Raw genomic sequence first — 27,539 nt, 5'->3', positions numbered from 1 at the left:
AGAGAGAGCACGCGCACAAGTGGGGGAGGGTCAGAGAGAAGGAGAGACAGTCCCAAGTAGGCTCTACACCATCAGTGCAGAACCCAGTGTGGGGCTTGAACTCACAAACTGTGAGATCATGACCTGAGCTGAGATCAAGAGTCAGATGCTTAACCAGCTGTGCCACACAGGTGCCCCATGATTTTAAGTAATCTTTGTACCTTATGTAGGGCTCAAACTCACAGCCCTGAGATTGAGTCACAAACTCCACCAGCTGAGGCAGCCAGGGGCCCCAAAATATTTTTTTAAATTTTATTGTATCTTTTTCTAATCTCTACACCCAGTGTGGGACTTGAACTCATGACCCTGAGATCAAGAGTCATGCTCTCCCAACTGAGCCAGCCAGGCACCCCCTTGAAGTTCTTAATCTAAACCAATCCTGTTCTTTGCAGAAATGAACAAATGAATTTCTTCTCTGGAAAACAGTTGAGAATAAAGGGTATTTTCTCTCTCTTTTTCTTAATGGGTATTTAAAAAAATGTTTGAGAGGGAGAGTATGAGTGGGAGAGGGGTAGAGAGAGGGAGAGAGAAACCCAAGTAGGCTCCTCATTGCCAGTGCAGAACCCTACATGGGCCTTCATCCCATGAACAATGAGATAATGACCTGAGCCAAAATCAAGAGTTGGATACCCAACTGACTGAGCCATGCAGGTGCCCCAGTGGGTATTTTCTTAACAGGAAAAGCAAGAACGCAAATTGGAAGTTAAATACACATAGTGAAACAGAACTGGTAACAAAACTGTAACGATAAAGAGCCAGGGGAGCACCAGTGAATATCTGAAAGGTTAGGAAGATAGCTGAGATTCTGACCTAGAACCAAATCTGTCACATCAGGTGCTACCAACTGTAGTTATGCTGCCTTAAAGAGGAAGCTGACTTGGAGTCTTGTTGTGTATCTACAATTGAGCAATTAGCCTTACAGCATAGCATAGTGGTTAAGGACACAGACTGTGGGCCTAGGTGACCTGGGTTTGAATCTTGGCTTTACCACTGACTAGCTGTGAATCTGTCTCAGTTTCCCGTCTGTAAAAAATGGTAGTAATAATTAGTATATACCTCAGTGTTGTTGGGAAGTTTAATGACTTAATACTGTGTGTATGATAGTGTCTGGCACATATTAAACAGTATGTGTTTGCTGCTGGTATTATTCTACTTATGGGTTTTAGGCTTTTGGGAATGAGTGAATAAATTAAATCTTTCATATAGATGAAGGATCCCCTTTCCTTGCCAGTCTAAGATAGTCCTGGCACCATTAGTCTCAGGACTGAGTGAATAGCATCTCTTGATAGAAACTTGCTTCTTGGACATAAACTGTATATTCTGTTTATAGTAGTTGAGCCCTTAGCTGACTAATTCATGTTGTTTGAATAATTACATTCTCTTTGAAAAAGAAACATGTATTTTTGCTGTGTCTGGAATATAGATTTTTTTTTTTATTTTTTATTTTTAAAAAATTTTTTTTTTGAACGTTTATTTATTTTTGGGACAGAGAGAGACAGAGCATGAACGGGGGAGGGGCAGAGAGAGAGGGAGACACAGAATCGGAAACAGGCTCCAGGCTCTGAGCCATCAGCCCAGAGCCTGACGCGGGGCTCGAACTCACGGACCGCGAGATCGTGACCTGGCTGAAGTCGGGCGCTTAACCGACTGCGCCACCCAGGCGCCCCTGGAATATAGATTTTTTTGATGTAGTAGATGAGCTACTCTACAGTTGTGTGAGACTCCTGGTTTTAGAATTACCTTCCAATGCTGACACTTTGTGATACCATCTTAAATAAAGTACTTTGGTGGTTGGTGCTTTCAGCAACATCTTCATAGTTTTTAGCATGTTATCAAAAAGTGTTCTGTAAATTTTTAGAAAGATCAAGTGTGCCCTTATTTTTTCTGTTAGGGTATGATATTATGTGGTTTTTAGATAAAGTTCCAGCCACTTGTTTTTTGTTTGGCCTAAAGTTAGCGTCCTCTTAAGATGAATTTGTGGTATTTACTTAAGCTTTAATAGAAGTACAAGTGGCTTGTAGCCGTTTTCAGTTAATTCTAAACTCTAGACTCACTCGAAAATGCCACTGTTTCACTGAGGTATCTTATCTTTAAAAAAGTCCTTGAAAAAAATAGCGGTTAATAAAACATTTTCTAAAAATATCCCTTCTACAGACAAAATGTGTAGTTTAATCAAGTTAGTTTATTCTCCTGGCTTACTTTCCTTATATAACAAGTAATTTAGACTATTCTTGCACTTGAGATAATCTAGGTAGGACGTTTTATATGGTATTTTGCTGATACTGTTTTTATTTTTATTTTTATTTTTATTTTTTATATATATATATATGAAATTTATTGACAAATTGGTTTCCATACAACACCCAGTGCTCATCCCAAAAGGTGCCCTCCTCAATACCCATCACCCACCCTCCCCTCCCTCCCACCCCCCATCAACCCTCAGTTTGTTCTCAGTTTTTAACAGTCTCTTATGCTTTGGCTCTCTCCCACTCGCTGATACTGTTTTTAAAGAAGTTAAAAATGTAGCAGTTCTAACCTGATATTAATCTATCCCATCTTTAATTTACTTTGGATGAAGTGAGGTAAATATGGGTTTTAAAATTTGGTTGGATAAATTGAAATAACCTCGTCTTTCCTTCAGTTCAAGAACCTGAGATATGTATGTTTGAGTTTCTGCTGGATTATTTTTAGAATCTCTTGCTCTTGTCTGTTTCTATTCTAAGAATTCTCTTGGAACCTGTTGGAGAGTAGTAGTTCTTGTGGGTGGAGAGTGATAGAGGGAATGGAACACAAGTGTAAACTGAATTCCTTTGGTCTGGCAACTGGGTGCTTATTGCAGAAGCATTCCGATTTACTACACATAGCTCTGTTTCCAGAAGAGACAACATAGAATTTCCCCATGTGACAGTATGTTGGTTAAAGTTGTTGCTTTTTATAGTCTAGTTTCCTTGCCTTATTCATTTTCACAATTGATTGGTGGTTGATAAGTTTTTTAATAACTTATGCTTTTACTTTGTTTCATGAATTCACTATCTCCAGAATTTTTTTAAATGCTTATTTATTTTTGAGAGAGAGAGCATGAGAGGGGGAGGGCAGAGAGAGCAGGCGAGAGCAAGAGACACAGAATCCGAAGTAGGCTCCAGGCTCTTGAGTTGTCAGCACAGCCCAGTGCGGGGCTCAAATTCAAAAACCTTGAGATCATGACCTGAGCTGAAGTTGGACACTTAACCAACTGAGCTACCCAGGCACCCCCAGAAGTTATATATAAAATTAATATAAGAAAGTTTGTTTTTCCAGAAAATTTCAGTAACACTTTTTAATTTTTTCCTCTGTGCTTGCTCTGTAAATTCCCAGTTTTATCTTTGGAAGTTTTTCGCTGGACATCTTAAGCATTAAGACATTTTTTGAGGGGCACCTGGGAGCCTGCTTCGGATTCTGTGTCTCCCTCCCTCTCTCTCTCTGCCCCTTCCTGCTCATGCTCTGTCTCTGTGTCTCTCAAATATAAACATTAAAAAAAGACTTCAGTTTTTGAATTTTTTAAAAAAAAATTTTAATGTTTATTTCTGAGACAGAGACAGAGCATGAGTGGGGGAGGGGCAGAGAGAGAGGGGGACACAGAACCTGAAGCAGGCTCCACAGAGCCCTCCGCGGGGCTCGAACTCACAGACTGCGAGATCATGACCTGAGCTGAAGCCGGCTGCTCAACCGACTGAGCCACCCAGGCGCCCCAGTTTTTGAATTTTTTAAAGTCAAGTCTACATCCATTGTGGGCTCAAACTGAGACCCTGAGATCAACGGTCACATGCTCTACGGACTGAGCTAGTCAGGCACCTCAAGACTTTCTTCTTTTTATTAAGTGGAAATACAGCTATTCTGACATTTCAGTTAGTGTGGGTAGCTATATTGACAGAAAATAAGCTAATCTGAATTGGTTTAAGCATCCTCAGAAGCAAATGCTGGGGCCATCGTTTTTCTTCTTTGAATTTTTTTTTTTTTTTTTGCAAGGATTGTATTTGTGTCTGGTGGTAACAGTTTATGTATATATAACCCAGAGGAGTAAACTTTAATTAAAGGATAAAAATGGTTATTTCCAAACAAAAGTATGTAACATAAAGTAAGCAGTGTACTTCTCACGTTTCACAAGGCAATATAATTCTGATTCAGCCATGGAACTGGGGACATTATTTATAGTCTAAACACCTACTTGGAATGTGGATTGAGGATTGATGATTGCAGTGGAGATAGAAGTCTTAATATTTATACTGATACAGTGAATTAGTAAAACTGTAATAGTTTGAAACATAAAAAACTTCTGTTGCTTTCCTGATTGACAAGTAGGGATTCAAGCACATTATATCAAAATGTTTGGCTATAATAACAAGACTGTTAAAAGTCTCTTTTGGTAAATCAGAAAGGTCAGTCTTAGCATCCATTCAACTTAGCTTATGTTTATTTCTGTACATGCAGATTTTTATCAGCAGATGGCACTCCTGTAAGAAGAAATTCTTACTTTGTTATATTTAATGTATCTAGATTATTTTCATAAATGAGAGCATAGAGTGATAAACAGTTGAAAAGATGAGTGAATAAAGGGTCACATAATTCAGTACAAAAGCAACTGTTTGGAAATCTGTAAGTAAACTAAAAAAAAATTTTTTTTTAACTTTAGGAATACCACTAAGATTTTGATTGGATGTTTAACTTTAGATACATAAGGTAAAATTACAGAATAATCATGCTTAGAGGTGATTTTAGAAATAATCAAGTAAATCCCTTTACTTCAGAAATAACTTTTTAAAAGTTTTTATTTAAAAACAATTTTTTTTAACGTTTATTTATTTTTGAGACAGAGACAGAGCATGAACGGGGGAGGGTCAGAGAGAGAGGGAGACACAGAATCTGAAACAGGCTCCAGGCTCTGAGCTGTCAGCACAGAGCCTGATGCGGGGCTCGAACTCACAGACTGCCAGATCATGACCTGAGCTGAAGTTGGACGTTTATACGACTGAGCCACCTAGGCGCCCCAAGTTTTTATTTATTTTGGAGAGCATGCGCCTGAGCAGGGGAAGGGCAAAGAGAGGAGAGAGAGAATCCCAAGCAGGCTCTGTCAGCACAGAGCCTGATGTGGGCTTGATCTCTCAAACTTTGAGATCGTGACCTGAGCTGAAATCAAGAGTTGGATGCTTAACTGACTGAGCCATCTAGGTGCTCTGGGAAATACTAATGTGTTTTAACATTTGTGTGGTGCTTTATAGTTTAAAAAAGTGTATTTGTTCATGTGTATTTATTCATTTTGGAGAACACTAAACTCGGAGAAAGCTGTAAAAATCATTATGGCAGAACAATTAACTGTGTTCCATGTAATATAACTAAAACAATAAACCCAAACCAACAAAATATCAAAATAGTTAAACTCAAAAACAAAAAAATTCAAAGTGTGTACTGTTACTGAGAGGCAGATTCAAATATAGTAAGTTTTTTTTAAGTTTGTTTATTTTGAGGGAGAGAGTGTGTGTGTGAGTGCATGCAAGCTGGGAGGGGCAGAGAGAGAATCCCAAGCAGCCTCCATGCTTTCAGTGTGAAGCCCGACACAGGGCTCGAACCCACAGACTGAGATCATGACCTGCGCTGAGGTTAAGAGTCAAATGCTCAATTGTCTGAGCCTTCCAGGTGCCTCTGAAATATAGTGAGTTTTAAACCAGCATATTTGGCATGTGAAATACTCTGGTTAATTGGTTATTTGCTATTATAGTTGATGTAAAAGTCAGGGCAGTAATATGTCTGTGGCCTTTATCTAGTATCCCAGTTAACAGAGGACCTACTGGGAACATAAGTAAATGATATTAGGATAGGTAACTCAGAAAAAGCTGGTCAGACTTTCAGGGATATAATTTTCCTTGTGATGCCTGAACTGGTATGTTGAATTTTGGTTAGTCTCCTCTGAGTATCTTTTGGATACACAGGTCCAAAAGATACTTAGAAATGCTAGTATACATAGTGTCATTTCATTAACTTGAGATGTAGAAGATTTATAAATAGGGGAACATTATTCCACATCATGTGAATGCTTGCTTTGAGGTCTCTGTAACTGCTTGTTCTAGAAAATAGAATTCCACTTATTGTTCTTTTTGGAATCATTGGCTCTGCTATGATTTGGTCTTAGGTCATTCTTAATCTCTAGAAGTTACCAGCTTCTATAGCATGTAAGTCATAGGGTATATACATGTTCACCTTTATTAGATAAGGCCAGATTGTTATACCAAGTGGGGCTCGAACTCATGACCCCGAGATCAAGAGTTGCATGCTCTTCTGATTGAGCCAGCCAGGCACCCCTAATTTGACTTTTTTAATGTATGGTCTAATAAAAAAATTTTTTTTAAGTATAATCAACCACTTACTTCAACCTCACTTCTTTAAGAATTTATCTTTTCTCATCACATGCAATGCCATCTCTGTTAGAAACCATAGTTGTATATGCTTGGGTCTCTTTCTGGGCTTCTTGTTCTGATCCATTGGCCAGCTTTTCTATCCCTGTACTGTTGTAATTACTGAAGCATTATAATCCTTGGTACCTGTAAGGTAAGTATTGTTCCTTTGCTTTTTGGTTTTGTTTCGTTTTGAAGGAGTATCTTGGCTGTTCTTGACTATTTGCTTCCCATGTAAATTTAGAATCAGGCTAGTAAGGTTTTAGGCAATAAAACCTTGTTAGAGGGGCGCCTGGCTGGCTCAGTTGGAGGAGCGTATGACTCTTGATCTCCGAGTCATGAATTCAAGCCCCATGTTGGGTGTAGAGATTATTAAAAAAAAAAAAAAAAACTTCAAAAAAAATCCTTGTTAGAAATTTGATGAGAATTAAATTGAATCTGTAGTTGAGGGAGAATTACCACTCTAACTCTAAAAAAGGGTTAGAACACTTTCTGTAAAGGGCCAGGTAGTAAATATTTTCTGCCTTGCTTCTGTTACAACTATTCAGTACTGCCATTGTAGTGCAGAAGGAGTCATAGACAATTTCTTAAGAAATTGACTTATTTTTTTCCCTTTAGCTGGCATATAGGTACATATACTTAATTTTTGTACATTGTTTTGCACACACACATTTGTATTTAGAAGTTTTGCTACAAGCTATAGCATAGAATTTTGAGGGCTGAGACAACTCATACATTTTTTTTTTCCAAAGAATATTTTGTCCATGCTGATTCAGCATGTACGAATGGGGATAGCAATAATATCTATCTATTCCTTAAGACTGTTGTGGTGTACAATAAGATAAAAAATAGGATACTTTGTAAACTAAAAATAGGATGTTATGAAAATGGATTCTTAGGGGCGTTTGGGTAGCTCAGTCAGTTAAGTGTCCAACTCTTGATTTCAGCTCAGGTCATGATCTCAGGGTTCCTGAGTTTAAGCCCTGTGTCAGGCTCTCTGCTGTCAACAAGGAGCCTGCGTCAGATCCTCTGTCTCCCTCTCTGCTCCTGCCCCCCCCCCCCACCAAATAAACATTAAAAAAAAAAAAAAAAGAGGACCTTGAGATGGCAGATAATGAACTTCTTCTAGGCTTCCTTAAGGGGATGGATAGGTTACAGCTTATCCGAGATAGGTTGGACCAATTAGGGCAGTGTAAAATGCCTCTTTCCTGGACATCTCACCATGAAATCATCTTATAAGTGGTACACAGTGTTTTTAATTTTTTTAATGCTTATTTATTTTTGAGAGAGTGCGTACATGAGAGAGAGGGGGCAGAGAGAGAGGGAGACACAGAATCCAAAGCAGGCTCCGGGCTCTGAATGGTCAGCCCCAATGCAGGGCTTGAACTCACAAACTGTGAGATCATGACCTGAGCCGAAGTTGGACACTTAGCTGACTGAGCCACCCAGGTGCCCCAAGTGGTGTAAACTGTTAAGTTCCAGTTTTAATTTTTAGTCACGTAGGCCCAACATTGAAAAAAAATTTGATATGAAGTACATTGTTTCATGTTTCCTATTTAGCATATTGATTCATGCAGATATTTGTAAGTCATAGAGGGTTAGTCTAGTTCCAGTTGATGCTCTTAAATGTGATTTGGAGGGAAGGATATATAGGTTTTCCCACTAATTATATTTGTCTAAGATATTTAGATAAATCATGACTTTTAACATTACCATTAATCGAGTGTATTTGTAACATTTCCGCAGATCTTGATAATAGCCAGTTTCTCTAGAGAGAACATAGGTAGTAGTATGATGATTAAGTATTAAGACTTAAGTATATGTTTATTGAATGTAAGAGGATATGAGTTTTCCCTTGTTTCTTTTGGAGCAAAGCAGGTGCTTTTGGTTTTTAGGGAAGCAGAGAAGAGAACCCCTTTAAAAAGTGTGATAATTATGAGATTTTGATTCATGACCAAATGAGCAGTTATATTTTAAGTAATCTATACACTCAACTTGGGACTCGAACTTAACAACCCTGAGATTAAGAGTCTCCATGCTCTACTGACTGAGCCAGTCACGTGCCCCAGCAGTTATATTTAATATTGGCCTGATCAAGGATACCCTTAAGAATAAGGGCCCTAATAGTTTATATTTTTGAACTTTTCCAAAAATTTTTAAAAATGTTTGTTTATTTATTAAAAAATATCCAGTGTAGGGCTTGAACTCATGACTCAGAGATCAACAGTCACATGTTCTTCAGACTGAGCCAGCCAGGTGCCCTGAGAGCTGTTGTAAATTCTTGGAGCATGGCTTTTTGCCTGGCTGTTTGTGGGCATTGAGAGGGTGGAGTGGGGTTGCCCATTGCTTTGGGGAAGGGTATGGGAGATGTAAACCTGAAGTTTCAGGCAGCATTGTATGTGGCTATGCATTTTTCTGAGGGGAGAGTCCATACTTTTCATCAAATTGTCTGAGTACTTAATGACCCAGAAGGCTGTAAGTCAATCATACTAGAATAAAATACAGTTTTAATGGAAAACATAAAATTTTTTTTATGTTTATTTCTTTTTGAGAGCGAGAGAGACCGAATGTGAACTGGGGAGGGGCAGAGAGAGAGGGAGACAGAATCTGAAGCAGGCTCCAGGCTCTGAGCTGCCAGCACAGAGTCCTACGCGGGACTTGAACCCCTGGACCATGAGGTCATGACCTGAGCCGAAGTCGGATGCTTAACTGACTGAGCCCCAGGCACCCCTGGAAAACATTATTTAAAAGTGTTATTCTTTGCTTTTAGTGAGGTTGTGAATCTCGCAGCCAGGATCGTAATAAGCTGGAGAGTATTCTTTAGGAAGGGATGTTTTCAAATACGTATTATGGGAAAGGCCCCAGTGTTAGAGGTAGATAAGAGCAGCTCTTCACCTGGTGATGTCATCTGTGCCTTGAATAAATGGACTCTTTCTGCTTTAAAATTCTTTTGTGAGATAATTCAACAAGGGGTTTATTCATCTTAACCCACATCTCCCTTGATTATTCAGTTGCAATTCTCAATTTCTGACATTAGCTTTGCTTTCATGGTAATATGTGGATTAATGCCATCTATATATTTAGGATTTTTGCTTTCATTTGGGATCCTCAGTGTCGCTCTTCAATTCTTTCTACTTGTTTTCTATCAACTTCCCCTTGTATTTCCCTTAGTAGCTATTACAAGCTTTTGCCATTTTCTTTCTTTCTTTCTTTTTTAATCAGTTAATGTATTTTGAGAGAGAGCTTGAGTGAGGGAAGGACAGGAAGGGAGAGAGAGAATCCCAAGCAGGCTTCTCGCTGTCAGTGCAGAGCCGGACACAGGGCTTGATCCCACAAACCATGAGATCATGACCTGAGCTGAAATCAAGAGCTGGACGCCTAACTGACTGAGCCACCCAGGAGACCCCCCTGCCCCCCCGCTTTAAAAAACAAGTTTTTTTTAAATGTTTTATTTATATTTGAAAGAGAGACAGCATGCAAGTGGGGAAGGGGCAGGGGAGACAGAATCTGAATCAGGCTACAGGCTCTGAAGTGTCAGCACAGAGCCCGACACAGGGCTCTAATCCACTGACCGTGAGCTCATGACCTGAGCCGAAGTCGGATGCTTAACTGACTAAGCCACCCAGGTGCTCCCCGACCCCCCCCCTTTTTTTTTTAAAAATAGTTTTATTTATTTATTTTTGAGAGAGTGAGCACAAGTCAGGGAGGGGCAGACAGAGAGGAAGAAAGAGAATCCCAAGGAAGCTTCTCACTGTCAGCACTGAGCCCAGTGGGCTCGATCTCTTGAACCATGAGATCATGACCTGAGCCAAAATCAAGAGCCATGTAGGCCCCCAGCCCTTCTCCCCCCTTTTTAAGTTTATTCTGAGAGAATCCATTTTCTTAACATTCCTCACCCATCCCATTCTCTGCAGATGTTCTTGCCTATTTTACTAAAAAAAGTAAAGACTGATACAACAAACTGTTGACTATCTCCTAATCATAAAAATTTAGCTGTTGTAGTACCTCTCCTTCACTCTGCTGGCCTTCAGAGAGGGATCCCTCTTGTCCAAGTGAACTAAATAGTCAGCTCTACTGACTAAGCATCCCAGGAGCTCCTGAGATTTTTGTTTAGAATTGCTATAATTTTAAACTATAGATTTTCGTTAAAAAAAATTTTTTTTAATGTTTATTCATTTTTGAGAGACAGAGACAGAGCATGAGCAGGGGAGGGACAGAGAGAAGGAAACAGAATCCGAAGTAGGCTCCAGGCTCCCAGCTATCAGCACAGAGCTCTACATGGAGCTTGAACTCAAGAACCATGAGATCATGACCTGAGCTGAAGTCGGACACTTAACCAACTAAGCCACCCAGGCGCCCCATTTTTTAAATTTATTTTTCCCTAAACTTTGAGATTGCATTAGTTAGTAAAATTGGTCCACTTGTTGCTAGGAAAATGTAAAACCTTAATGGATTATTTGAGAATTTGTGTTTTAGAGAACTTTCATGTTTTGTCTCATGTTTCCTCCTTATCCCCGGATTTTTTTCTTGCCTCATACTGTAATTTGGAATGTCTGCTTACCATGCCTGCTTACCATGCCTGCTTTCTTGCAGATTTTCTATTTTGTACATACGTTATTTTGTATATACTGTATATGATGACTTCGGTGAGCAGTGACCGTACCCGAGGTTCTCGGGAAAAAACACAGATTTCAGGAACACAGGCATCACAACTACAGAAACAAGTAGTACAGGTAAGTTTTTGTGAAACTCTTGTTTGCTTTGTTTAGAGTTACGTTAAGTAGGAAGCACATATGTCTTTTGTAGGAAACCTTAGGATTTTGAATCTTGTTTTTATAAAGTAGATTTTACATAATGGGAAAGAGAAGCAGTGATTCATAGACACTGTCAACTACTTGATTCTTAACATTTTTCTGCTACTGTTAGCATCTAGCTATCTCCTTTTTCTTCTCTTTTTTTTCTTGGTAAGATTTTATTTTTAAGTAATCTCTACACCCAACATGGAGCTCGAACTTAAAACCGTAAGATCAGGAGTCGCATACTCTACTGATTGAATTAGCCAGGTGCTCCTCCTTTTCTTTATTATTAATCTAGGTATGTGCTTGGAATATATTTGGAGAATCCAGAATATATGGAGAAGTAATACTCTGAAGTAGAGAAATAAGTGAATTATAAGACACTTATAAAAAGCTGCCTTTATTTTCAAGCATTGTTAGCTGGAAAGAGTCCTTTAATATTATATGGCTTTTAGTTAATAAGGCCCATATGTATAAAATATTTAATTTCTATTTAATAGAAATAAATAGTTCTACCTTAGATTTATTTATATTATTAAAATTTTTTTGAATGTTTATTTTATTTTTGAGAGAGAAAGAGACAGACTGTGAGTGGGAGAGGGGCAGAGAGAGAGGGAGACACAGAATCCGAAGCAGGCTCAGGCTCTGAGCTGTCAGCAGAGAGCCTGACGCGGGGCTCAAACCATGAGATCTCGAACCATGAGATCATGACCTGAGCCGACGTCAGACACTTACCCTGACCGAGCCATCCAGACGCCCCTATATTATTATTTTAAAAAAAAATTTTTTAAGTGTTTATTTTTGAGAGTGGGAGAGAGCATGCAAGCAGGGGAGGAGCAGAGAGAGAGGGAGACACAGGATCTGAAGGAGGCTCCAGGCTGTCAGCACAGAGCCAGACACGGGACCTGAACCCATAAACCATGAACTCATGATCTGAGTTGAAGTCAGACACTCAACCCACTGAGCCACCCAGGTGCCCCCAACCTTTAAAAAAAATTTTTTTTAAATGTTTATTTTTGAGAGAGAGCAAGCAAGGGAGGAGCAGAGAGAGGGAGACAAAGGATCTGAAGCAGGCTCCAGGCTCTGAGCTGTCAGCACAGAGCCTGTCCCCTATATTATTATTTTAAATGAAGTGAGACAATTTAAATAAAATGCTAACTATAGTACCTGGTACAAAATAGAGCATTTTATACATGTTATTGACTAGTTTTGCAAACCTTTTTCTAGAGACCCATCATAAATTTCAGATTGATACTTGACTATACTTTGATAGCTAATTACAGGTACTTTTTTAATAGTCATTCATACCCAAGTGCCCTATTGATATTAAGAGACACAGAAAGTAGGGGCGCCTGGGTGGCTCAGTCGGTTAAGTGTCTGACTTTGGCTCAGGTTATGATTTCTCTTACGGTTTGTGAGTTCGAACCCCGCGTCGGGCCCTGTGCTGACAGCTCAGAGCCTGGAGCCTGCTTCAGTTTCTGTGTCTCCCTCTCTCCCTGCCCACCCCCACCCCAACCCCCCCTCCAGCTCGTACTCTCATTGCCTCTCTCTCAAAAATAAATAAACATTGAGCCCTGGGTGTTGTATGGAAATCAATTTGACAATAAATTTCATATTTAAAAAAAAAACCCTATGTCTTGCAAAGCTGAAAAAATTAATAAATAAACATTAAAAAATATAAAAAAGAGAGACACAGAGCGTAGACTCTACTTAATTGTTGTTTTACATTTTTCAGTATAACTTTAGCCTTGTATTTTGCTTCTGTCAACAGACCTACATCTATACAGTGCTTACTCCTAAATATATTTACCCTGATACTTACTCACAAATAATCAAGAAAAACTACCTATTTTTGGAAAAATTTGGACTTTTTGGAATAGGCCCTCCCTTTATAGGTGAATGCTTAAGAAAATATTTTATCAACAGCCTCTTATCAAAAAAGGAATACAAGTTATAAGTAAGCATAGGTGCAACCCTGCTAATAATAAAAAAAAATAGATGAAAACAATATTTTTTTGTTTTTGTTTATTAAATCAGTCAAGATTAAAAGTGTTATCTTTTAGGGATGCCTGGCTGGCTTAGTCGATGGAGCATGTGACTCTTGATCTTGGGGATGTAAGTTTGAGCCCCACATTGGGTATAGAGATTATTTAAAAAAAAAATCTTTTGGGACACCTGGGTGGCTCAGTCAGTTAAGCATCCAACTTTGACTCAGGTCATGATCTTGTGGTTTGTGAGTTTGAGCCACGCATCAGGGTTTCTGCTGTCTGTCAGTAAAGACCCTGCTTCAGATCTTGTGTTTCTCTCTCTCTCTCTCTCTCTCTCAAAAATAAACAATTAAAAAAAATTTTTATGTGTATTTTTAAGGGAGAGAGAGCAAGAGTGTGAGCATGCCAGCAGGGGAGGGGCAGAGAGAGAGAGAGAGAGAGAGAGAGAGAGAGAGAGAGAGAGAGAGAGAGAGAATCCCAAGCAGGTTCCACACTGTCAATGCAGGGCCCGATGCAGGGCTTGAATCTATGAACTGTGAGATCATAACCTGAGCTGAAATCAAGAGTTGGGTGCTTAACTGACGGAGCCACTCAGGTGCTCCAAAAATAAAATCTTAAGGGATGCCTGGATGGCTCAGTTGGTTGAGTGTCTGACTCTTGACTTTTGCTTGGGTTGTGATTTTAGGAACGTGGTATTGAGCCCTGCCTCAGGCTTCTTGCTGAGCATGGAGCCTGCTTGAGATTCTGTTTCCCTCTGCCCTTTTCTTCGCTTGTGCTCTTTCTCTCTTTTTCTCTCTCTTAAACTAAAAAGAAGAAAAACTTGATAAAAGTGTAATCTTTTAAAGGAGGGCCACATGAAATGTCAGGATTATAAATTGTTTTCATCTTAGACCCAAGTAACCTTCTTGGGCTGATATCCAGTGAATCAGTCTCCAGACTAGGGGAGGGGACTCTCTTCCTCTCAAGAGTTGTCATTAGTTTCTCCATGGGCCTTTTGGGGATGGCTCATTTTATGCAATGCGATGAAAAAACTGCATACTGAGCTGTAGGAAAGATTCTTAGGCCCTTAAATTCCTAATTTTCCTTTCTAAAAACTTGTGATGAGGGTTGGGAGGGGTGAGAAAAATAAAAAATAAAAATGTGTTTGAGAATTTCACAAAGCAGTGTGAATAAAATTGTGTTCATGTTCATTTATCCATTAATCCCATTCTCCCATTCTAGGAAGTATTTCCTAGGGAAGCAACCTAGGGTGGGGGGGGAAACTTTATTCTGTAAGATGTTTATTACTCAATTCTAAATGTCCAAAGGTAGAGGTGTTCTGAGATAACCTATCAAACTAGAGGGAGATAAGAGAGAAGACCATGAGTGGGCCTGCCACTTTACCAGTTAGATGAATTACTTCAGTCTCTTTGAATCTCACTTTAAAAAACAAACGAACAAAACAAAAAATATGCTTTGAGAGTTAGAGAAAAGTTGCAAGAGTAGTACACCTAATTCCTGAATATCCTGCATCCAGATCTCCTAGATGCTAACATTTTTACCATGTTTACTTTATCTTTTTCTCCTTCTTACAAAGGAGAAACTACACATAGCGTTTCCCCTGAACCTTTTCAGAGTAAGTTGTAGATTGTGGTATCTGAATACTTTTATTGTGTATTTTCTTTTTTAATGTGTATTTATTTTTGAGAGAGAGCTCATGAGATGGGGAGGGGCAGACAGAGAGATGGACAGAAGATAGAAGACAGAAGCAGGCTCTGCATGGACAGCAGCGAGCCCAATGTGGGGCTTGAACTCAAATCTTGAGATCATGACTTGAGCCGAAGTTGACTCCTCAACCGAGTGTATTTTTTTTAAAAACCTTAAAACAAAACAAAAAATAATCACAGGACTGCTATTAATAAGAATCAAGAAATTGGGGTGCCTGAGTGGCTAGTTTGTAGAGCATCCGACACTTGATTTTTGGCTCATGTCATGATCCTAGAGTTGTGGGATCAAGCCCCATGTTGGGTTGAAAATATAGGATGTTGGCAGGGTATCTGAAGGAGATGGGAGGCTCCCAAAACAAAGCCAAGTTCTGTCTCCCAACAACAACATTTAGTACAGGTTAATACAGGCAGTCCCTATCATAAAGGTGACAGGACTTAGCCTCTTTGTTCTATGTGACAGTTACTACATGTTTTTTCCATATGACAGGCCTAATACAAGGCCACCCCAATATCCCTACAATCATATTTTACTTGATAGAGGTGGCCCTCAAGTGTAAATATGATAATATGGCAGCCAGTGCCAGCCTGAAGGATAGGTTGGTGCATCCATTGCTTCAGGGTACAGCCTTTGGGACCCTTGGGACCTAAATCAGCTGACAAGCCACATCTGGAAGTTGCAGAGATTCCCCAGTCGTCTTCTTTTTAGTTATACTGTATCTATATATTCTGTTCATTACCTGTTGTACAGCATATTTTCTCCCTTTGAGATATCATTTGCCCCCCCCCCCCCCCTTTTTTTTTTTACAGTGAGTATATGCTCAGCAGTCACCATTAATACTTAGTCAGGAGCACCTGGGTGGCTCAGTCGGTTAAGCATCTGACTTCAGCTCAGGTCATGATTTTGCAGTTCATGAGTTTGAATCCCACAACAGGCTCTGTGCTTATATCTCAGAGCCTGGAGCCTGGTTCAGATACTGTGACTCCCTCTCTCTGCCCCTCCTCACCCCCCCTTCCCCCCCCCCCCGGTCTCTCAAAAATGAATAAACATTAAGAACAATTAAAAAAAATACTTATGTCAATGTCTGTAGTCATTTTGGTTGTCTAAGGACAATACTGTTGATTGCTGAGGAAAGGCTCATGGGAATAATATTCCCTTGTGATTAGGTGCTGGTAACAATTTATGCCCTTCACACTTGAGTATAAAATGAGGTTTTTTTTTTTTTTTTGAAGTTTATTTATTTTGAGAGGGTGAGTGAGCCAGGGGAGGGCATGGAAAGAGGGAGAATCCCAAGCAGGCTCCTCACTGCCAGTGCCAAGCCCCATGTGGGACTTGAACTCACTGTGAGATCATGACCTGAACAGAAATCAAGAGTTATGTGCTTAACTGACTGAGCCACCCAGGCACCCCTAAATTTTTACTTAAAATATTTTCCCCTTTCACCTTCTAGTTCTCTTGAAACATTAACTGTTAAACGTTTATTATTATGTTTCTTCTTTGTGTATAGTCTTCATTTTTATTTCTGAGTTAGAAAAACTTAGGTGTTGTTTTATGTATTGTATCATTTTCTTTGTGCTCTGTGCCTTTTAGTTTTGAAACAAGATAGCAATTGTGCTTTGTTCTCTAGGTTTTTTTGTGTGTGTGTTTTCATCGGTTTTGCTCCTTATTCTATTTTTCTTTTTCTCTTTTCTCTGTATTTATTATTTAGAGAGAGTGAGAGTGGAGTAGGAGCAGAGAGGGAGGGAGAGAGAATCCCAAGCAGGCTTCAAACTCCCAGTACAGAGCCTGACTCAAGGCTTGATCCCATGAACTGGGAGATCATGACCTGAGCTGAAATCAAGAGTCAGATGCTCAACCAACTGAGCCACTCAGGCGCTGTTCTTCCCCTGCCCCCCGCCACGTAGGCTTCCCACCCAGCATGGAGCCCAACGTGGGTCTTGAACTCATGACCCTGAGATCAAGATCTGAGATGTAATCAAGAGTCAGATACTTAACTGACTGAGCCACACAGGCATTTCCCCCGTCCCCCTTGCACATAATTTTTATTTAGATAAATATAGCCCTTCTCTTCAGTACTGACCAAGATACCTTTTAAGAGTTGACAGCAGAGTTTCTTTTTCTTTTTTGACAGCCAGGCTGGTTCCAGTTGCCATGGCTTCTTGTTCTTCCAGTTTTCTCTAGTACTTGTCACTCCCTTTCCTCAAGGGAAAGAAAATTTAAATGAGTCACGTGGCCAGTTGAGATGAATAATAACTTTATCATTTGGCCAAAGGAATGGGACCTTTATGCCATTTAATTTGATGCTAATTTGGCTTATGGAAACAGATTGTATACATTTTAGAGCTCTAAATTCAGAGTCCGTTGTTTTTTTTTTTTTTTAGTTAATCAGTATTTCTGTTACATAGTGCTGTAGTGCTTGAGAGCTTTTTTTCTTTTTGCAGCATATTTTGGCATCTAACTTCTATTTTGTGTGCTCAACTCTTTAAAAGTTGTGTGTGTGCTTTTCAGGCAACAGCTGAACAGATGCGTCTCGCTCAAGTGATCTTCGATAAAAATGATTCAGAGTTTGAAGCGAAAGTTAAACAGGTATGTTTTGGCAAATTATACTGTTATTTTGGCAGTAGAGTCTTCATAGTTGCTAGTGTTGTCAACGATGAGGTAGACATTTGTGAAAAGGCACATTGACATTGTCTATACCTGTGAATAGAAGGTACATTTAGTATTTGGCAGGTTTTCAGAAAATTTTGTTTAATGTTAAGAAGAACTGAATTGCCTCTTTCAACATGGTTGTGCTTCCAAACATAGGCTGGAAAAATATAACATTAAATTTTAGGGTGATGTTTTCACTTAGAACTTTGAGAGGCCATTTTGGTAATAAAATCTTAATCTCAAAATCTTCTTTCCTGTTAAGACTTCTTTTTCTTTCAAGATTCTAGAATCAAGCTGTAACACTTCTCTTGTTCCATCCCTTGGTAGAGGTCTACCAGTAATTGTTTCTTGGAGTGAATGTCCCATAGTGAACTTGTTACTGAAAGTTAGATGGAAAAAGAAAGAAGTCTCAGTTCTTTTTGCAGCCACGGTAAAGAATTACAGAAGAGCAAACAAAACAAAAAAAAACAAAACAAAATTTTAGTAAAGTATACTCCAATGGAGGAACAGACCAGTCAAGAGAGACGTTGGCCTTGGAAACTCAGGGTGTGGACTTAACATCAATTTTTTTCTTTTTGGCAAATCCTAAGGTTGCAACATTTGAGTGACAGACTTGGATTATATAATAATTATCCAACTATGCAGGTCCTTTCCCAAGATGTATTTGAAGCCTGCACCTGTAGGAAACCATGACATTATTTGTATTCTAGAGACATAGGTCAGATAAGGACAAACATCTGCTTTCTACACAAGTGCAACAAGCACAACAGACTTGAATCTTCCTCTGCTGGGATGTTTAACCACAAACCCACTGCTAGATAGGTGGAATGGGGTGGTCCCCTGACTCTTCTCAGTTAGAGTTCTCCATCTGGACATCTAAGGTCGCTGATGCCTACCTTCCTGCCTAACAAACTATTTTGCCCTTTACTATGTAGACGCTTTGCTTTTACTTATAGTTGCTGTTGTTAGACTGTTGGTAATATTTTTAGAAGGCCACAAAAAATTTATTAAAAATTATAGAACTCTTTTTCTGGAAGGAGATTTATGTACAGTTTGAGACGTACTACTCCATATTATATTGCATTTTATATGAATAGCATAGTAGATACATAAAAAAAGAGCACTGGTCCAGGAGTTCAGAGTTAGAAGTTTAAATTTCAGTCTGTTACTAATTCAATCACTGGGGGTAATTTTGATACTTAATATTCATCTTAACACAGGCATATTGCAGGTATTGTGTTAATACAGATCACTGATGGGGCGCCTCGGTCTCTTAGTTGGTTAAGTATCCAACTATGGCTCAGCTCATGATCTCACAGTTCATGGGTTCGAGTCCCGCATCTGGATCTCTGCTGTCAACACAGAGCCCACTTCAGATGATGTGTACCCATCTCTCTCTCTGCTCTTCCCTTCCCATGTGCGTGCTTTCTTTCTCTATTTCCCAGAAATAAGTAAACATTAAAAACAACAAAACAGATCATTGATTAAAACTGACACTAGTAGATATCCAAAGACCAAAGCACTGGAAAGCTGTAAAGTGCGTAGAACTTTAGCTGTGTAAAGCAGAGAGGAAATCAGAGAGAGAGGGTATAGTGCAAAGATACTTCTTTGCACATAAATACTCTATAGTGTATTTATGAGATCAAGATACCTAGATTCCAGGTAGGCTTTGCTATCAATTAGTTTTTTGACCCTAGAGAAAGCACTTCAGATGTTGGGGTCATACCATTTTGAACAGGTAGTACACACTAAAACAGTTACATGTATGTAAAACACAACAGATATGTAAATCATACATTTCAGTTGTAATTAAGAAACCTGTCTTGTGCCTAATCTGTGATTATACTTGGTGATGAAAATGTTAACTAGCTTAATTTGCCTTGTTACAGAGAATGTATCAGGGGATTTCTTTGATTACTTCAAACATAGTGCCCTGTTGAAGCTGCTTGTGAAAGTACTGTGTCTAGAAGTGAGTTGGTCATAGCTATAGAATTTCATTTGTGAGAACTTTAGGTATTGCAACTTAGTATGTATGTGGAGTGTTCTAATCCAAGGGGTGATAGACCACATAGGGAATGTTTTCTCTGTATAAAATAGTTGGACTGGATGTTCTGTTAATGTAGCCACATACAGCTGGTCTTTGGGAAACGTATAGTCCACTTACTGTTTGGTTCAGAATTTTGCAAATCCCAGGCCATTGAACTAAGAGAGTAGTCAGCTGACTCTGAATATGCTGAGAATGTTGGTATATATGTATGTGTGCGCTGCTGATTAATAATCTGATACTTGGTCAGTTTGAAGGAGGGTTAGTTAGTAGTTTGGCTCTTCTGTACTTATAAAAAGACAATGAATGGCTACAAAAAGCAGGTAAACCTATCCTTGGATTATAAGCCCAGAGTTTAGAAGGAGGGCATCTTCATGTGGATGGACTGTGTAGTTTTTATTTTTATATAGAAGAATCTTTTTTAAATTTATTTTATTTAAAACTTTAATGTTTATTTTTGAGAGAGGAGAGACAGAGCGTGAGCAGGGGAGGGGCAGAGAGAGGGAGAAACAGAATCTGAAGTAGGCTCTAGGCTCTGAGCTTTCAGCACAGAGCCTGACTTGGGGCTCGAACTCAATTGTCAGATCATGACGTGAACTGAAGTAGGATGCTTAACTGACTGAGCCACCCAGGCTCCCCAGAATCTTTTTTTTTTTTTTTTAATGTTTATTTGTTTATAATAGAGCTCACGTGCACACAGTGAAGGGGCCGAAAGAGAGGGTGAGAGATTACCAAGCAGGGTCCACCCTGTCAGCACAGAGCCTGAACCCATGAACCATGAGATTACGAACTGACCTGAAACCAAGACACTTAACTGACTAAGCCACCCAAGTGCCCCTAGAAGAATCTTAAAATTAATATTAAGTGCCATTTTGGGGTCCCTTTAACTATTTCCTTATAATTTTGATAGCTTATGGAAGTGACGGGGAAAAATCAGGATGAGTGCATAGTGGCTCTACATGACTGTAATGGAGATGTGAACAAAGCTATCAATATATTGCTGGAAGGGAATTCAGACACGGTAAGTATTACTAATTATTATTAATTGTTTTGCAGTGCCAAGATTTGTCTCTAATTCCATATTGCATTTTGAACTTCACCTTTTTGGGGGTGGGGGTGGAGAGGGTTATGGGTTCCATTCCATATTTGTTTTAAGACCAGAAAGAACACTAACCTGAAATGACTGTTTTTGTTATATATGGTTTCTTCATGAAGTTGTAGAATCTGAAGACTCGAAAGAGAACTTGGTCATCTACTCCAGCCTTACACAGTTTCCAAATTCTCTGGGCCTGTGGACATTTTCACCACCTGAAAAACTTCTCTTGGCTTCACTGCTCATGTTTCTTCATCTCAGTCGTCACCTCTTACTACTTCTTATATCTCTAGACTAACAGAAAACCAGGATTTGCTGGTATATCTATTTGCTTATGTGTGAATATTCTACAGACAAATTTTGACAGATAGATAAAATAAGGAAAAAACAAAGTGTGGTTTTTTTTGTTGTTGTGTTTTTTTTTTGTTGTTGTTTAGTAAAGTTTGAGGATGTGTAAGCACACTAAAGCTCATCCCTTTTATTTTAGGAAGGATATAACTAAAGCCACAGTAGGCAGTTGTTAGCCCTAATCTTTTGATTTCTACATGGAGATTGCACAATATTTCATTTGTATTTGGAATTGAAACCATTTCAGAGCAGATTAAAACAAGTAATGATGCACCTTAAAAGGGGTATAAAAATGAATGCAACCAGAAATGCCTTCCTTGTCTGTTCAAGTTTAGTCAGGTTCTCATTTTTAAGGATAGGCTATATAAAAATGAACTGTTTGAAAGTAAAACATGTTATCTTTAATATAAAATAAGAGTGAGTTTTTTGTAATTATAAAAATCAGATAATTGGGAAAATATTTCACTATTTGAGTATAGCAATATCTGTGAGTAAAATTCCATTCAAGATAACACTAGTCAACGTGATGAGCTAGCAAATATGTCAGTTTGTTGGGAAAATACATCATGTTAAGTGATGAAATAAAATTTTGAATAGTTTTTGTTTGCTGACACTTAGGCCTATGTTTTGTAGGGAGTGTGTTTACCACATTGCTAATGGTTGCAGTGTAGAATGGCTCTCTGTTAATTTCCTTTCCTCTTTTTTTTTTTTAATGTATATTTTGAGAGACCACGTGAGTGGGGCAAGGGGGGGGGGGAGAGAGAGAGAGAGAGAGAGAGAGAGAGAGAGATTGATTGAGAATGAGAATCCCAAGTAGGCTCCCATCTGTCAGCACAGAGCCCAGCGGAGGACTCAGTCCTATGAACCGTGAGATAAAGACCTGGGCTGAAATGTAGATTGAGATGCTCAACCATCTGAGCCATGCCAGTGCCCCATCTCTATTATTTTCAAAATGAGCTGAAGGGCTAAACTGTCCTCCTATTTACATATTTAAAAAATTACTCTGAATAAAGGTAATATTTCCAAATTGTTAATTGGAGGGCCTGTTTTCTTTTTTACAGTACAGGTAGGCCAGGAGACTACTTTGTGTTGCCTTTCCGTTAGCTCCAGGAGACTTTATTCCTTTTCTGTGGTAGTTGGGTGAATTTTTAAATCTTAAATGCAATGTCCAGTTCTCTGTTTTAGTTAGTTTTACTTCCTCTGCTCATTTGGCACTGAACCCAAAGGAGTTAGTACTGGGGTGAATGATAAAGAATATATCTTTGGTTATCTTGAACCTGAAAATCATGAAGTGGGGTCAGATCTGGTTTGATTTCTTCACATACCAGAAAATAGAAAAATTAGGGCCTGAATACAGACACAAAAGGTCTATGCTTGTTGAGAGATGAGAAGGCTGTTGAGAGAAGAGGCAGAGGGAAAGTCCTTTTGAAACCCTGGTTTGTTTAGGATCATGCTGTGGTACATCTTTTCTTTGGTAGTAGAACCTACCTACCTGGTTGCTGTCTGCAGCAGCCATGGCTAACCACCTGTAAGGAATATCTTCCCCTGACTGGGGTAGAATTTATTGGACTGGGGTGCTAGACAGTGTAAACACTGTAGGGTTGGTAGGAGCAAGAACATTTAAAATAAACCACTAAAGGCCGCCTGGGTGGCTCAGTCGGTTAAGTTTCTAACTTTGGCTCATGTCATGATCTCGTGGTTCATGAGCCCCGCCTCGGGCTCTGTGCTGACAGCTGGAGCCTGCTTCAGATTCTGTGTCTCCCTCTCTCTCCTGCTTGCGCTCTCTCTCTTTCTCTCAAAAATGAATAAACATTGGGGCGCCTGGGTGGCGCAGTCGGTTAAGCGTCCGACTTCAGCCAGGTCACGATCTCGCGGTCCGTGAGTTCGAGCCCCGCGTCGGGCTCTGGGCTGATGGCTCGGAGCCTGGAGCCTGTTTCCGATTCTGTGTCTCCCTCTCTCTCTGCCCCTCCCCCGTTCATGCTCTGTCTCTCTCTGTCCCAAAAATAAATAAACGTTGAAAAAAAAATTAAAAAAAAAATGAATAAACATTAAAAATTTTTTAAAATCATGAATGCAAACAAATCTATTTGTCCTATTGGCTAACCTTATTTTGGGCCAGGATCTTCTGAATCCAAATTTTTTCTCTGAAAAAAATGTTAAGTGGAAATGTCCATGCTTTTCTTAAGGAAGAGTGTCTTTCTCACGGAAGAGTAGCTGTTGCAAAAGAAAACATTAAACATGATCATAAGTACTAAACCTTTCGTTTCATTATAATGCTATTTTGAGTGACAGAATATTTTTGAAATAATCAGTCTTTTGCATTAATGTATTTTTCTTTTCCACGTAATTTGTTTTTGTGTAGTTCCTGGCAAATAGGAGGTGGGAGAGTGAATTTTAATTAGCTGGCCTGGGAAGTTGCTTTTCTGATTTGTAAATGTGTCTGGGAGGACCATCCCTCTTAGAGTTTCTTCAGACCTATTCTACAAGTAGTGGCAAAATACAGATAACAAAGGTTGTCAGAAGTTCTGTTGAAATCTTTTATAATCATTTGGTTCGTGTTGAAAGCTTGTGTGCATGCTCATGGACTGTTGTGTCAAATGAGAGATATTCTTTTTAGCATTTACGGTGGTGTTAGGTCAGTTGCCCCTTAAGTTTGCTTTCCTTACTTTGCCTCACAAATAAGTTCTTGTCAGTCTCTGTAGAGTTCACAATCCAAGACTTATGGGTATCCTTTGCTGAATGAAATGGGCTCAGATGTTTTTCTCAAATGTTTTATATGCCCCTTTATAATGATTGAATACCTTTAGGTCTGGCCATGTAAAGACATTATAAATTGTATACATATGCAACTTGTGCTGACTCTACTGTGTATAATTTTCTAGGACCTCTGTAATTTACTTTTTCTCTTGTTAACCTAAGAGGACAGGATTCTACCATATATATATATATATATATATATATATATATATATATATATATATATATCTTGTTTATTCATATTAGCAAACATAATAAATTGAGTTTGTACAATGCAGAATTATTTTCTGGAATAAATAAGCTTTATTGTTTACTTAAAAAAGCAATGCAGAATAAGAAATTAAATCAGATTAATGCCCTCATTTAAATAACTGTTCCTAACTTTCTTCAGTATATGCATGGGCTTCCATTTGAACAAAAAATGTAATCCTATTTTATACAGTTTGTTGGATAGCTGGCTACACTTGTGTCATGGATCTCTTTCTGTGTACACCTGGATAACTCTTTAAGTGGCTACATTAAGTGGCTACTCTTTAAGTGGCTTCCCTTTATAGATGTTCTAGGGTAGATAGTCTCTTAAGCTAGATATTTGTGCCCCCCCCCCCCCGCCCCGCCATTTTGTACTGTTGCATATAAATGTTTGCACAATTAAAAAATTATTTCCCGTGAATAAAGGCCTGGAACTAAATTTGCTGGGTCAAAAGCTGTGAACTAATTAAAGTTTGAGTATTATTCCCAGATAGACTTGCAGGAAGGTTAAAATAGCTGCATACTCATCAGAAGCGAATATACCTGATTATTATGCTGAAATTGTTGTTGATTTTTAAAAATATTTATCAAAGCTTAAATGCAGAAAATTACTTGTTTTAATATGTATTTTTTCCATATCCAGTGATTTTATATTTAAGTATACATAGGTTCAGCAGAGGTTTCTAGATGTTAGAAAAATTTCTTCTAAAAAAAAAAAAGGTTTTAATTCTGGCCTCCACCATTTTGGAAATAATTCACCTCTATGTTTCTTTAATTTTAGTTGATTAATTTCTAGTGCTTTTGTTTATTTGGATATACATTGTTAGTAATTTCCTTTTATTGCTAAGTTTTTTTTAAGCTTAATAAAGTTAGGCTCTTATTTTGGGATTGAATCACTTCAAGTCTCTTGAGAATGAGTTAAATAATGACAAAGTAAATAGAAACAAATGGGCCAGTTTTGGGATTTCTCAGTAAAATACCTTTATTGATATCCTAATACTCACTTTCACAAGAACATAGCGTTCTTTTCTCAGTGATTTACATATATATGATTGATTTGATTTCTGTACTACTATTTTTTATTATTTAAAAAAAATTTTTTAACGTTTATTTATTTTTGAGACAGAGACAGAGCATGAACGGGGGAGGGTCAGAGAGAGAGGGAGACACAGAATCTGAAACAGGCTCCGGGCTCTGAGCTGTCAGAACAGAGCCCGACGCGGGGCTGGAACTTACAGACTGTGAGATCATGACCCGACCTGAAGTCGGACGCTCAACCGACTAAGCCACCCAGGGGCCCCTGATTTCTGTACTATTAGAGGAGAGGCAGAGAAGGGAGGTTATATAAATAATTTGACTTCTCATTAGAACAGGTCTTTGAAGTTGAACTTTTGGGTAGTTTACTTTTTTTTAATGTTTAATTATTTTTGAGAGAGTGCACATGCGCACACAGTTGCAAGTGGGGGAGGGGCAGAAAGACAGACTGGCTCTGAAGCAGGCTCGGGCTCCACACTATCTTTGGGTACTTTGAAAAAAAAAAAATTTATTTATTTTTTTATTTTTTTTTTTTTGGCCTACCATTAAATTTTTTTAGATGGTCATTTTGGTTAACTGAATAGAGCAAGTTGTTTTTCTGAGATTTTATCGAGTATTTAAAAGTAATTTTGTATTCTTTGAGCAAATCCATTTATTAATAGGTTTAAGGCTTACTGATAAAGGTGAGGATGGCATTGTGTGGGAAATTGGGGAAACATCAGTTACTTTAGTCTTAAATCACAGGTAAAAGCCTTAAAGCACAGGGAAAGGCTCTGTGGGGGGACAACACACAGTATGTTAATTCAGCTAGTTGCTGTCATATATAGCATAAATATATATATGTATATGTATGTGTGTGTGTGTGTGTGTATATATATATATATATATATATATATATATGCATGCTGTATATAGCAATAGGAGCCTAGCAAGAGGTTTGTTGTCTTTATCATCAGAGGATAAGATTTAAAATGTTAGGCAAGTGAGTTGCAAGGCATGGGTAATTAGGTCTGAAAAATACATGTGCATACCCTTAATGAGTGTATACACTTTGAACGACAACTCTGACCATTCTTATCTTTGGTAGACTTCATGGGAGACTGTAGGGGGGAAGAAGAAGAATTTTGGAAAAGAAAGTTCAGAGAACAAAGAGAATAGAGAGAAGAGAAATGAGAGAGAAATAAATCGTGGACGTGGAAATAACAACCGGAAAGGAAGAGGTGGCAATCGTGGGAGAGAGTGTAAGTACATTTCTTCTCAGTTTTTCATTATGAAAATTTTTATGCACACTGTAAAGCTGAAAGTGATCCAGTGAATGCCCATAAATCTAGTTCCTCAATGCAGTGTTTATTATTATAGTTAACACTTAATGAGCTACAACTAAGTAGTTCATTAGAATTTTAACTGATGCAATTCCATGTTAGCCCTTAACCTGAGCTGTAGGTAATTGTGTTGTCTCTTAAGACTGCTTTCTGTTATGTATCAATTGAACCCTTAATTTTTTTTTTTTTTTTAATGTTTATTTAAGAGAGAGAGAAAATCCCAAGCCGGCTCAGTGCAGAGCCTGACTTGGGGCTCAAACTCAGAAAATGTGAGATCATGACCTGAGCTGAAATCAAGAGTCGGGCACTTAACCAACTGAACCACCCAGGCGCCCCAGGTGTACCTTCTAATTTTAAACTAGGTTTTTCATTCCCTGATAAACTAGGTTTATTCTTCCCACTTAACACATACTCATATAAGCAAGGGTTTGATAAAAAGTTTGTCAAGTAGGAAAGATTTTCACTGTTCTTTCATTTGATCCAGAGTTTGTAATTATTTACCCATAACAACACTACCTGCTGTGCAGCCATACCAAAATAGATGAATTTTGAGTGAATAAAAGGTAAATATTTAATATTATCATCTTAGAGACGTTTGCTAGTTTATTTACTCCACAGATGTTTACCTACAATGTGGCAGGTACTCTAATAGGCATAGGGCAATGAATAAAACAAATTTTTGCTCTCCTAAAACTTGTAATGTAGGTGGAGTGAGAAGTAACATGTTTTGCAGGAATATTGCATTTTAATGATGTTATATGTGGAAATTATGGGGAAGAACAAAGGCATCAAGATCAGGATTTGAGGGAGGTATTTGGCAAATTTATTTATTTCATTTTTTTTAAGTTTATTTATTTAGAAAGAGAAAACAAGCAGGGGAGGGACAGAGAGAATTCCAAGTGGGATCTGTGGTGAAGCACAAATGTGAGGCTCTCGAACCCATGAACTGTGAGATCATGACCTGAGCCAGACCACCTAGGTGCCTCAGGGAGTTGTTTGGCAAATTTAAATGGAGTAGCCAAAAAAGGCACTCGGGACAACACCAATGACTCATGGGAAAAGAGATGAGAGAAAGCTGTGCCAGTACTGC

General features: G+C 38.6%; 1 protein-coding gene across 8 annotated transcripts in view; it reads left to right on the top strand.

Moving 5' to 3' along the window:
- UBAP2 (ubiquitin associated protein 2) overlaps window positions 1-27,539 on the top strand; it is a 109,709-nt gene that overhangs the window by 19,596 nt on the left and 62,574 nt on the right. For 5 of the 8 annotated variants that reach the window (XM_030292707.2, XM_030292710.2, XM_032595549.1 and 2 more), the window contains exons 2-5: window positions 11,058-11,197; window positions 17,461-17,538; window positions 20,556-20,666; window positions 26,215-26,368. In XM_030292707.2, coding sequence (XP_030148567.1) covers window positions 11,099-11,197; window positions 17,461-17,538; window positions 20,556-20,666; window positions 26,215-26,368 — 442 coding nt within the window. In that variant the 5' untranslated portion in view covers window positions 11,058-11,098. Of the gene's footprint in view, window positions 1-11,057; window positions 11,198-17,460; window positions 17,539-18,738; window positions 18,743-20,555; window positions 20,667-26,214; window positions 26,369-27,182; window positions 27,260-27,539 lie in introns of those variants that run through there. The other 3 variants (XM_030292711.1, XM_032595551.1, XM_030292713.2) reach the window with 3 other exon arrangements.

The sequence above is a fragment of the Lynx canadensis genome, chromosome D4 (genome assembly GCF_007474595.2).
Source record: "Lynx canadensis isolate LIC74 chromosome D4, mLynCan4.pri.v2, whole genome shotgun sequence".
Lineage (NCBI taxonomy): Eukaryota > Metazoa > Chordata > Mammalia > Carnivora > Felidae > Lynx > Lynx canadensis.
Note: the sequence above shows the minus strand (reverse complement) of the source record. Positions and strands in the feature narration are given on the sequence as shown.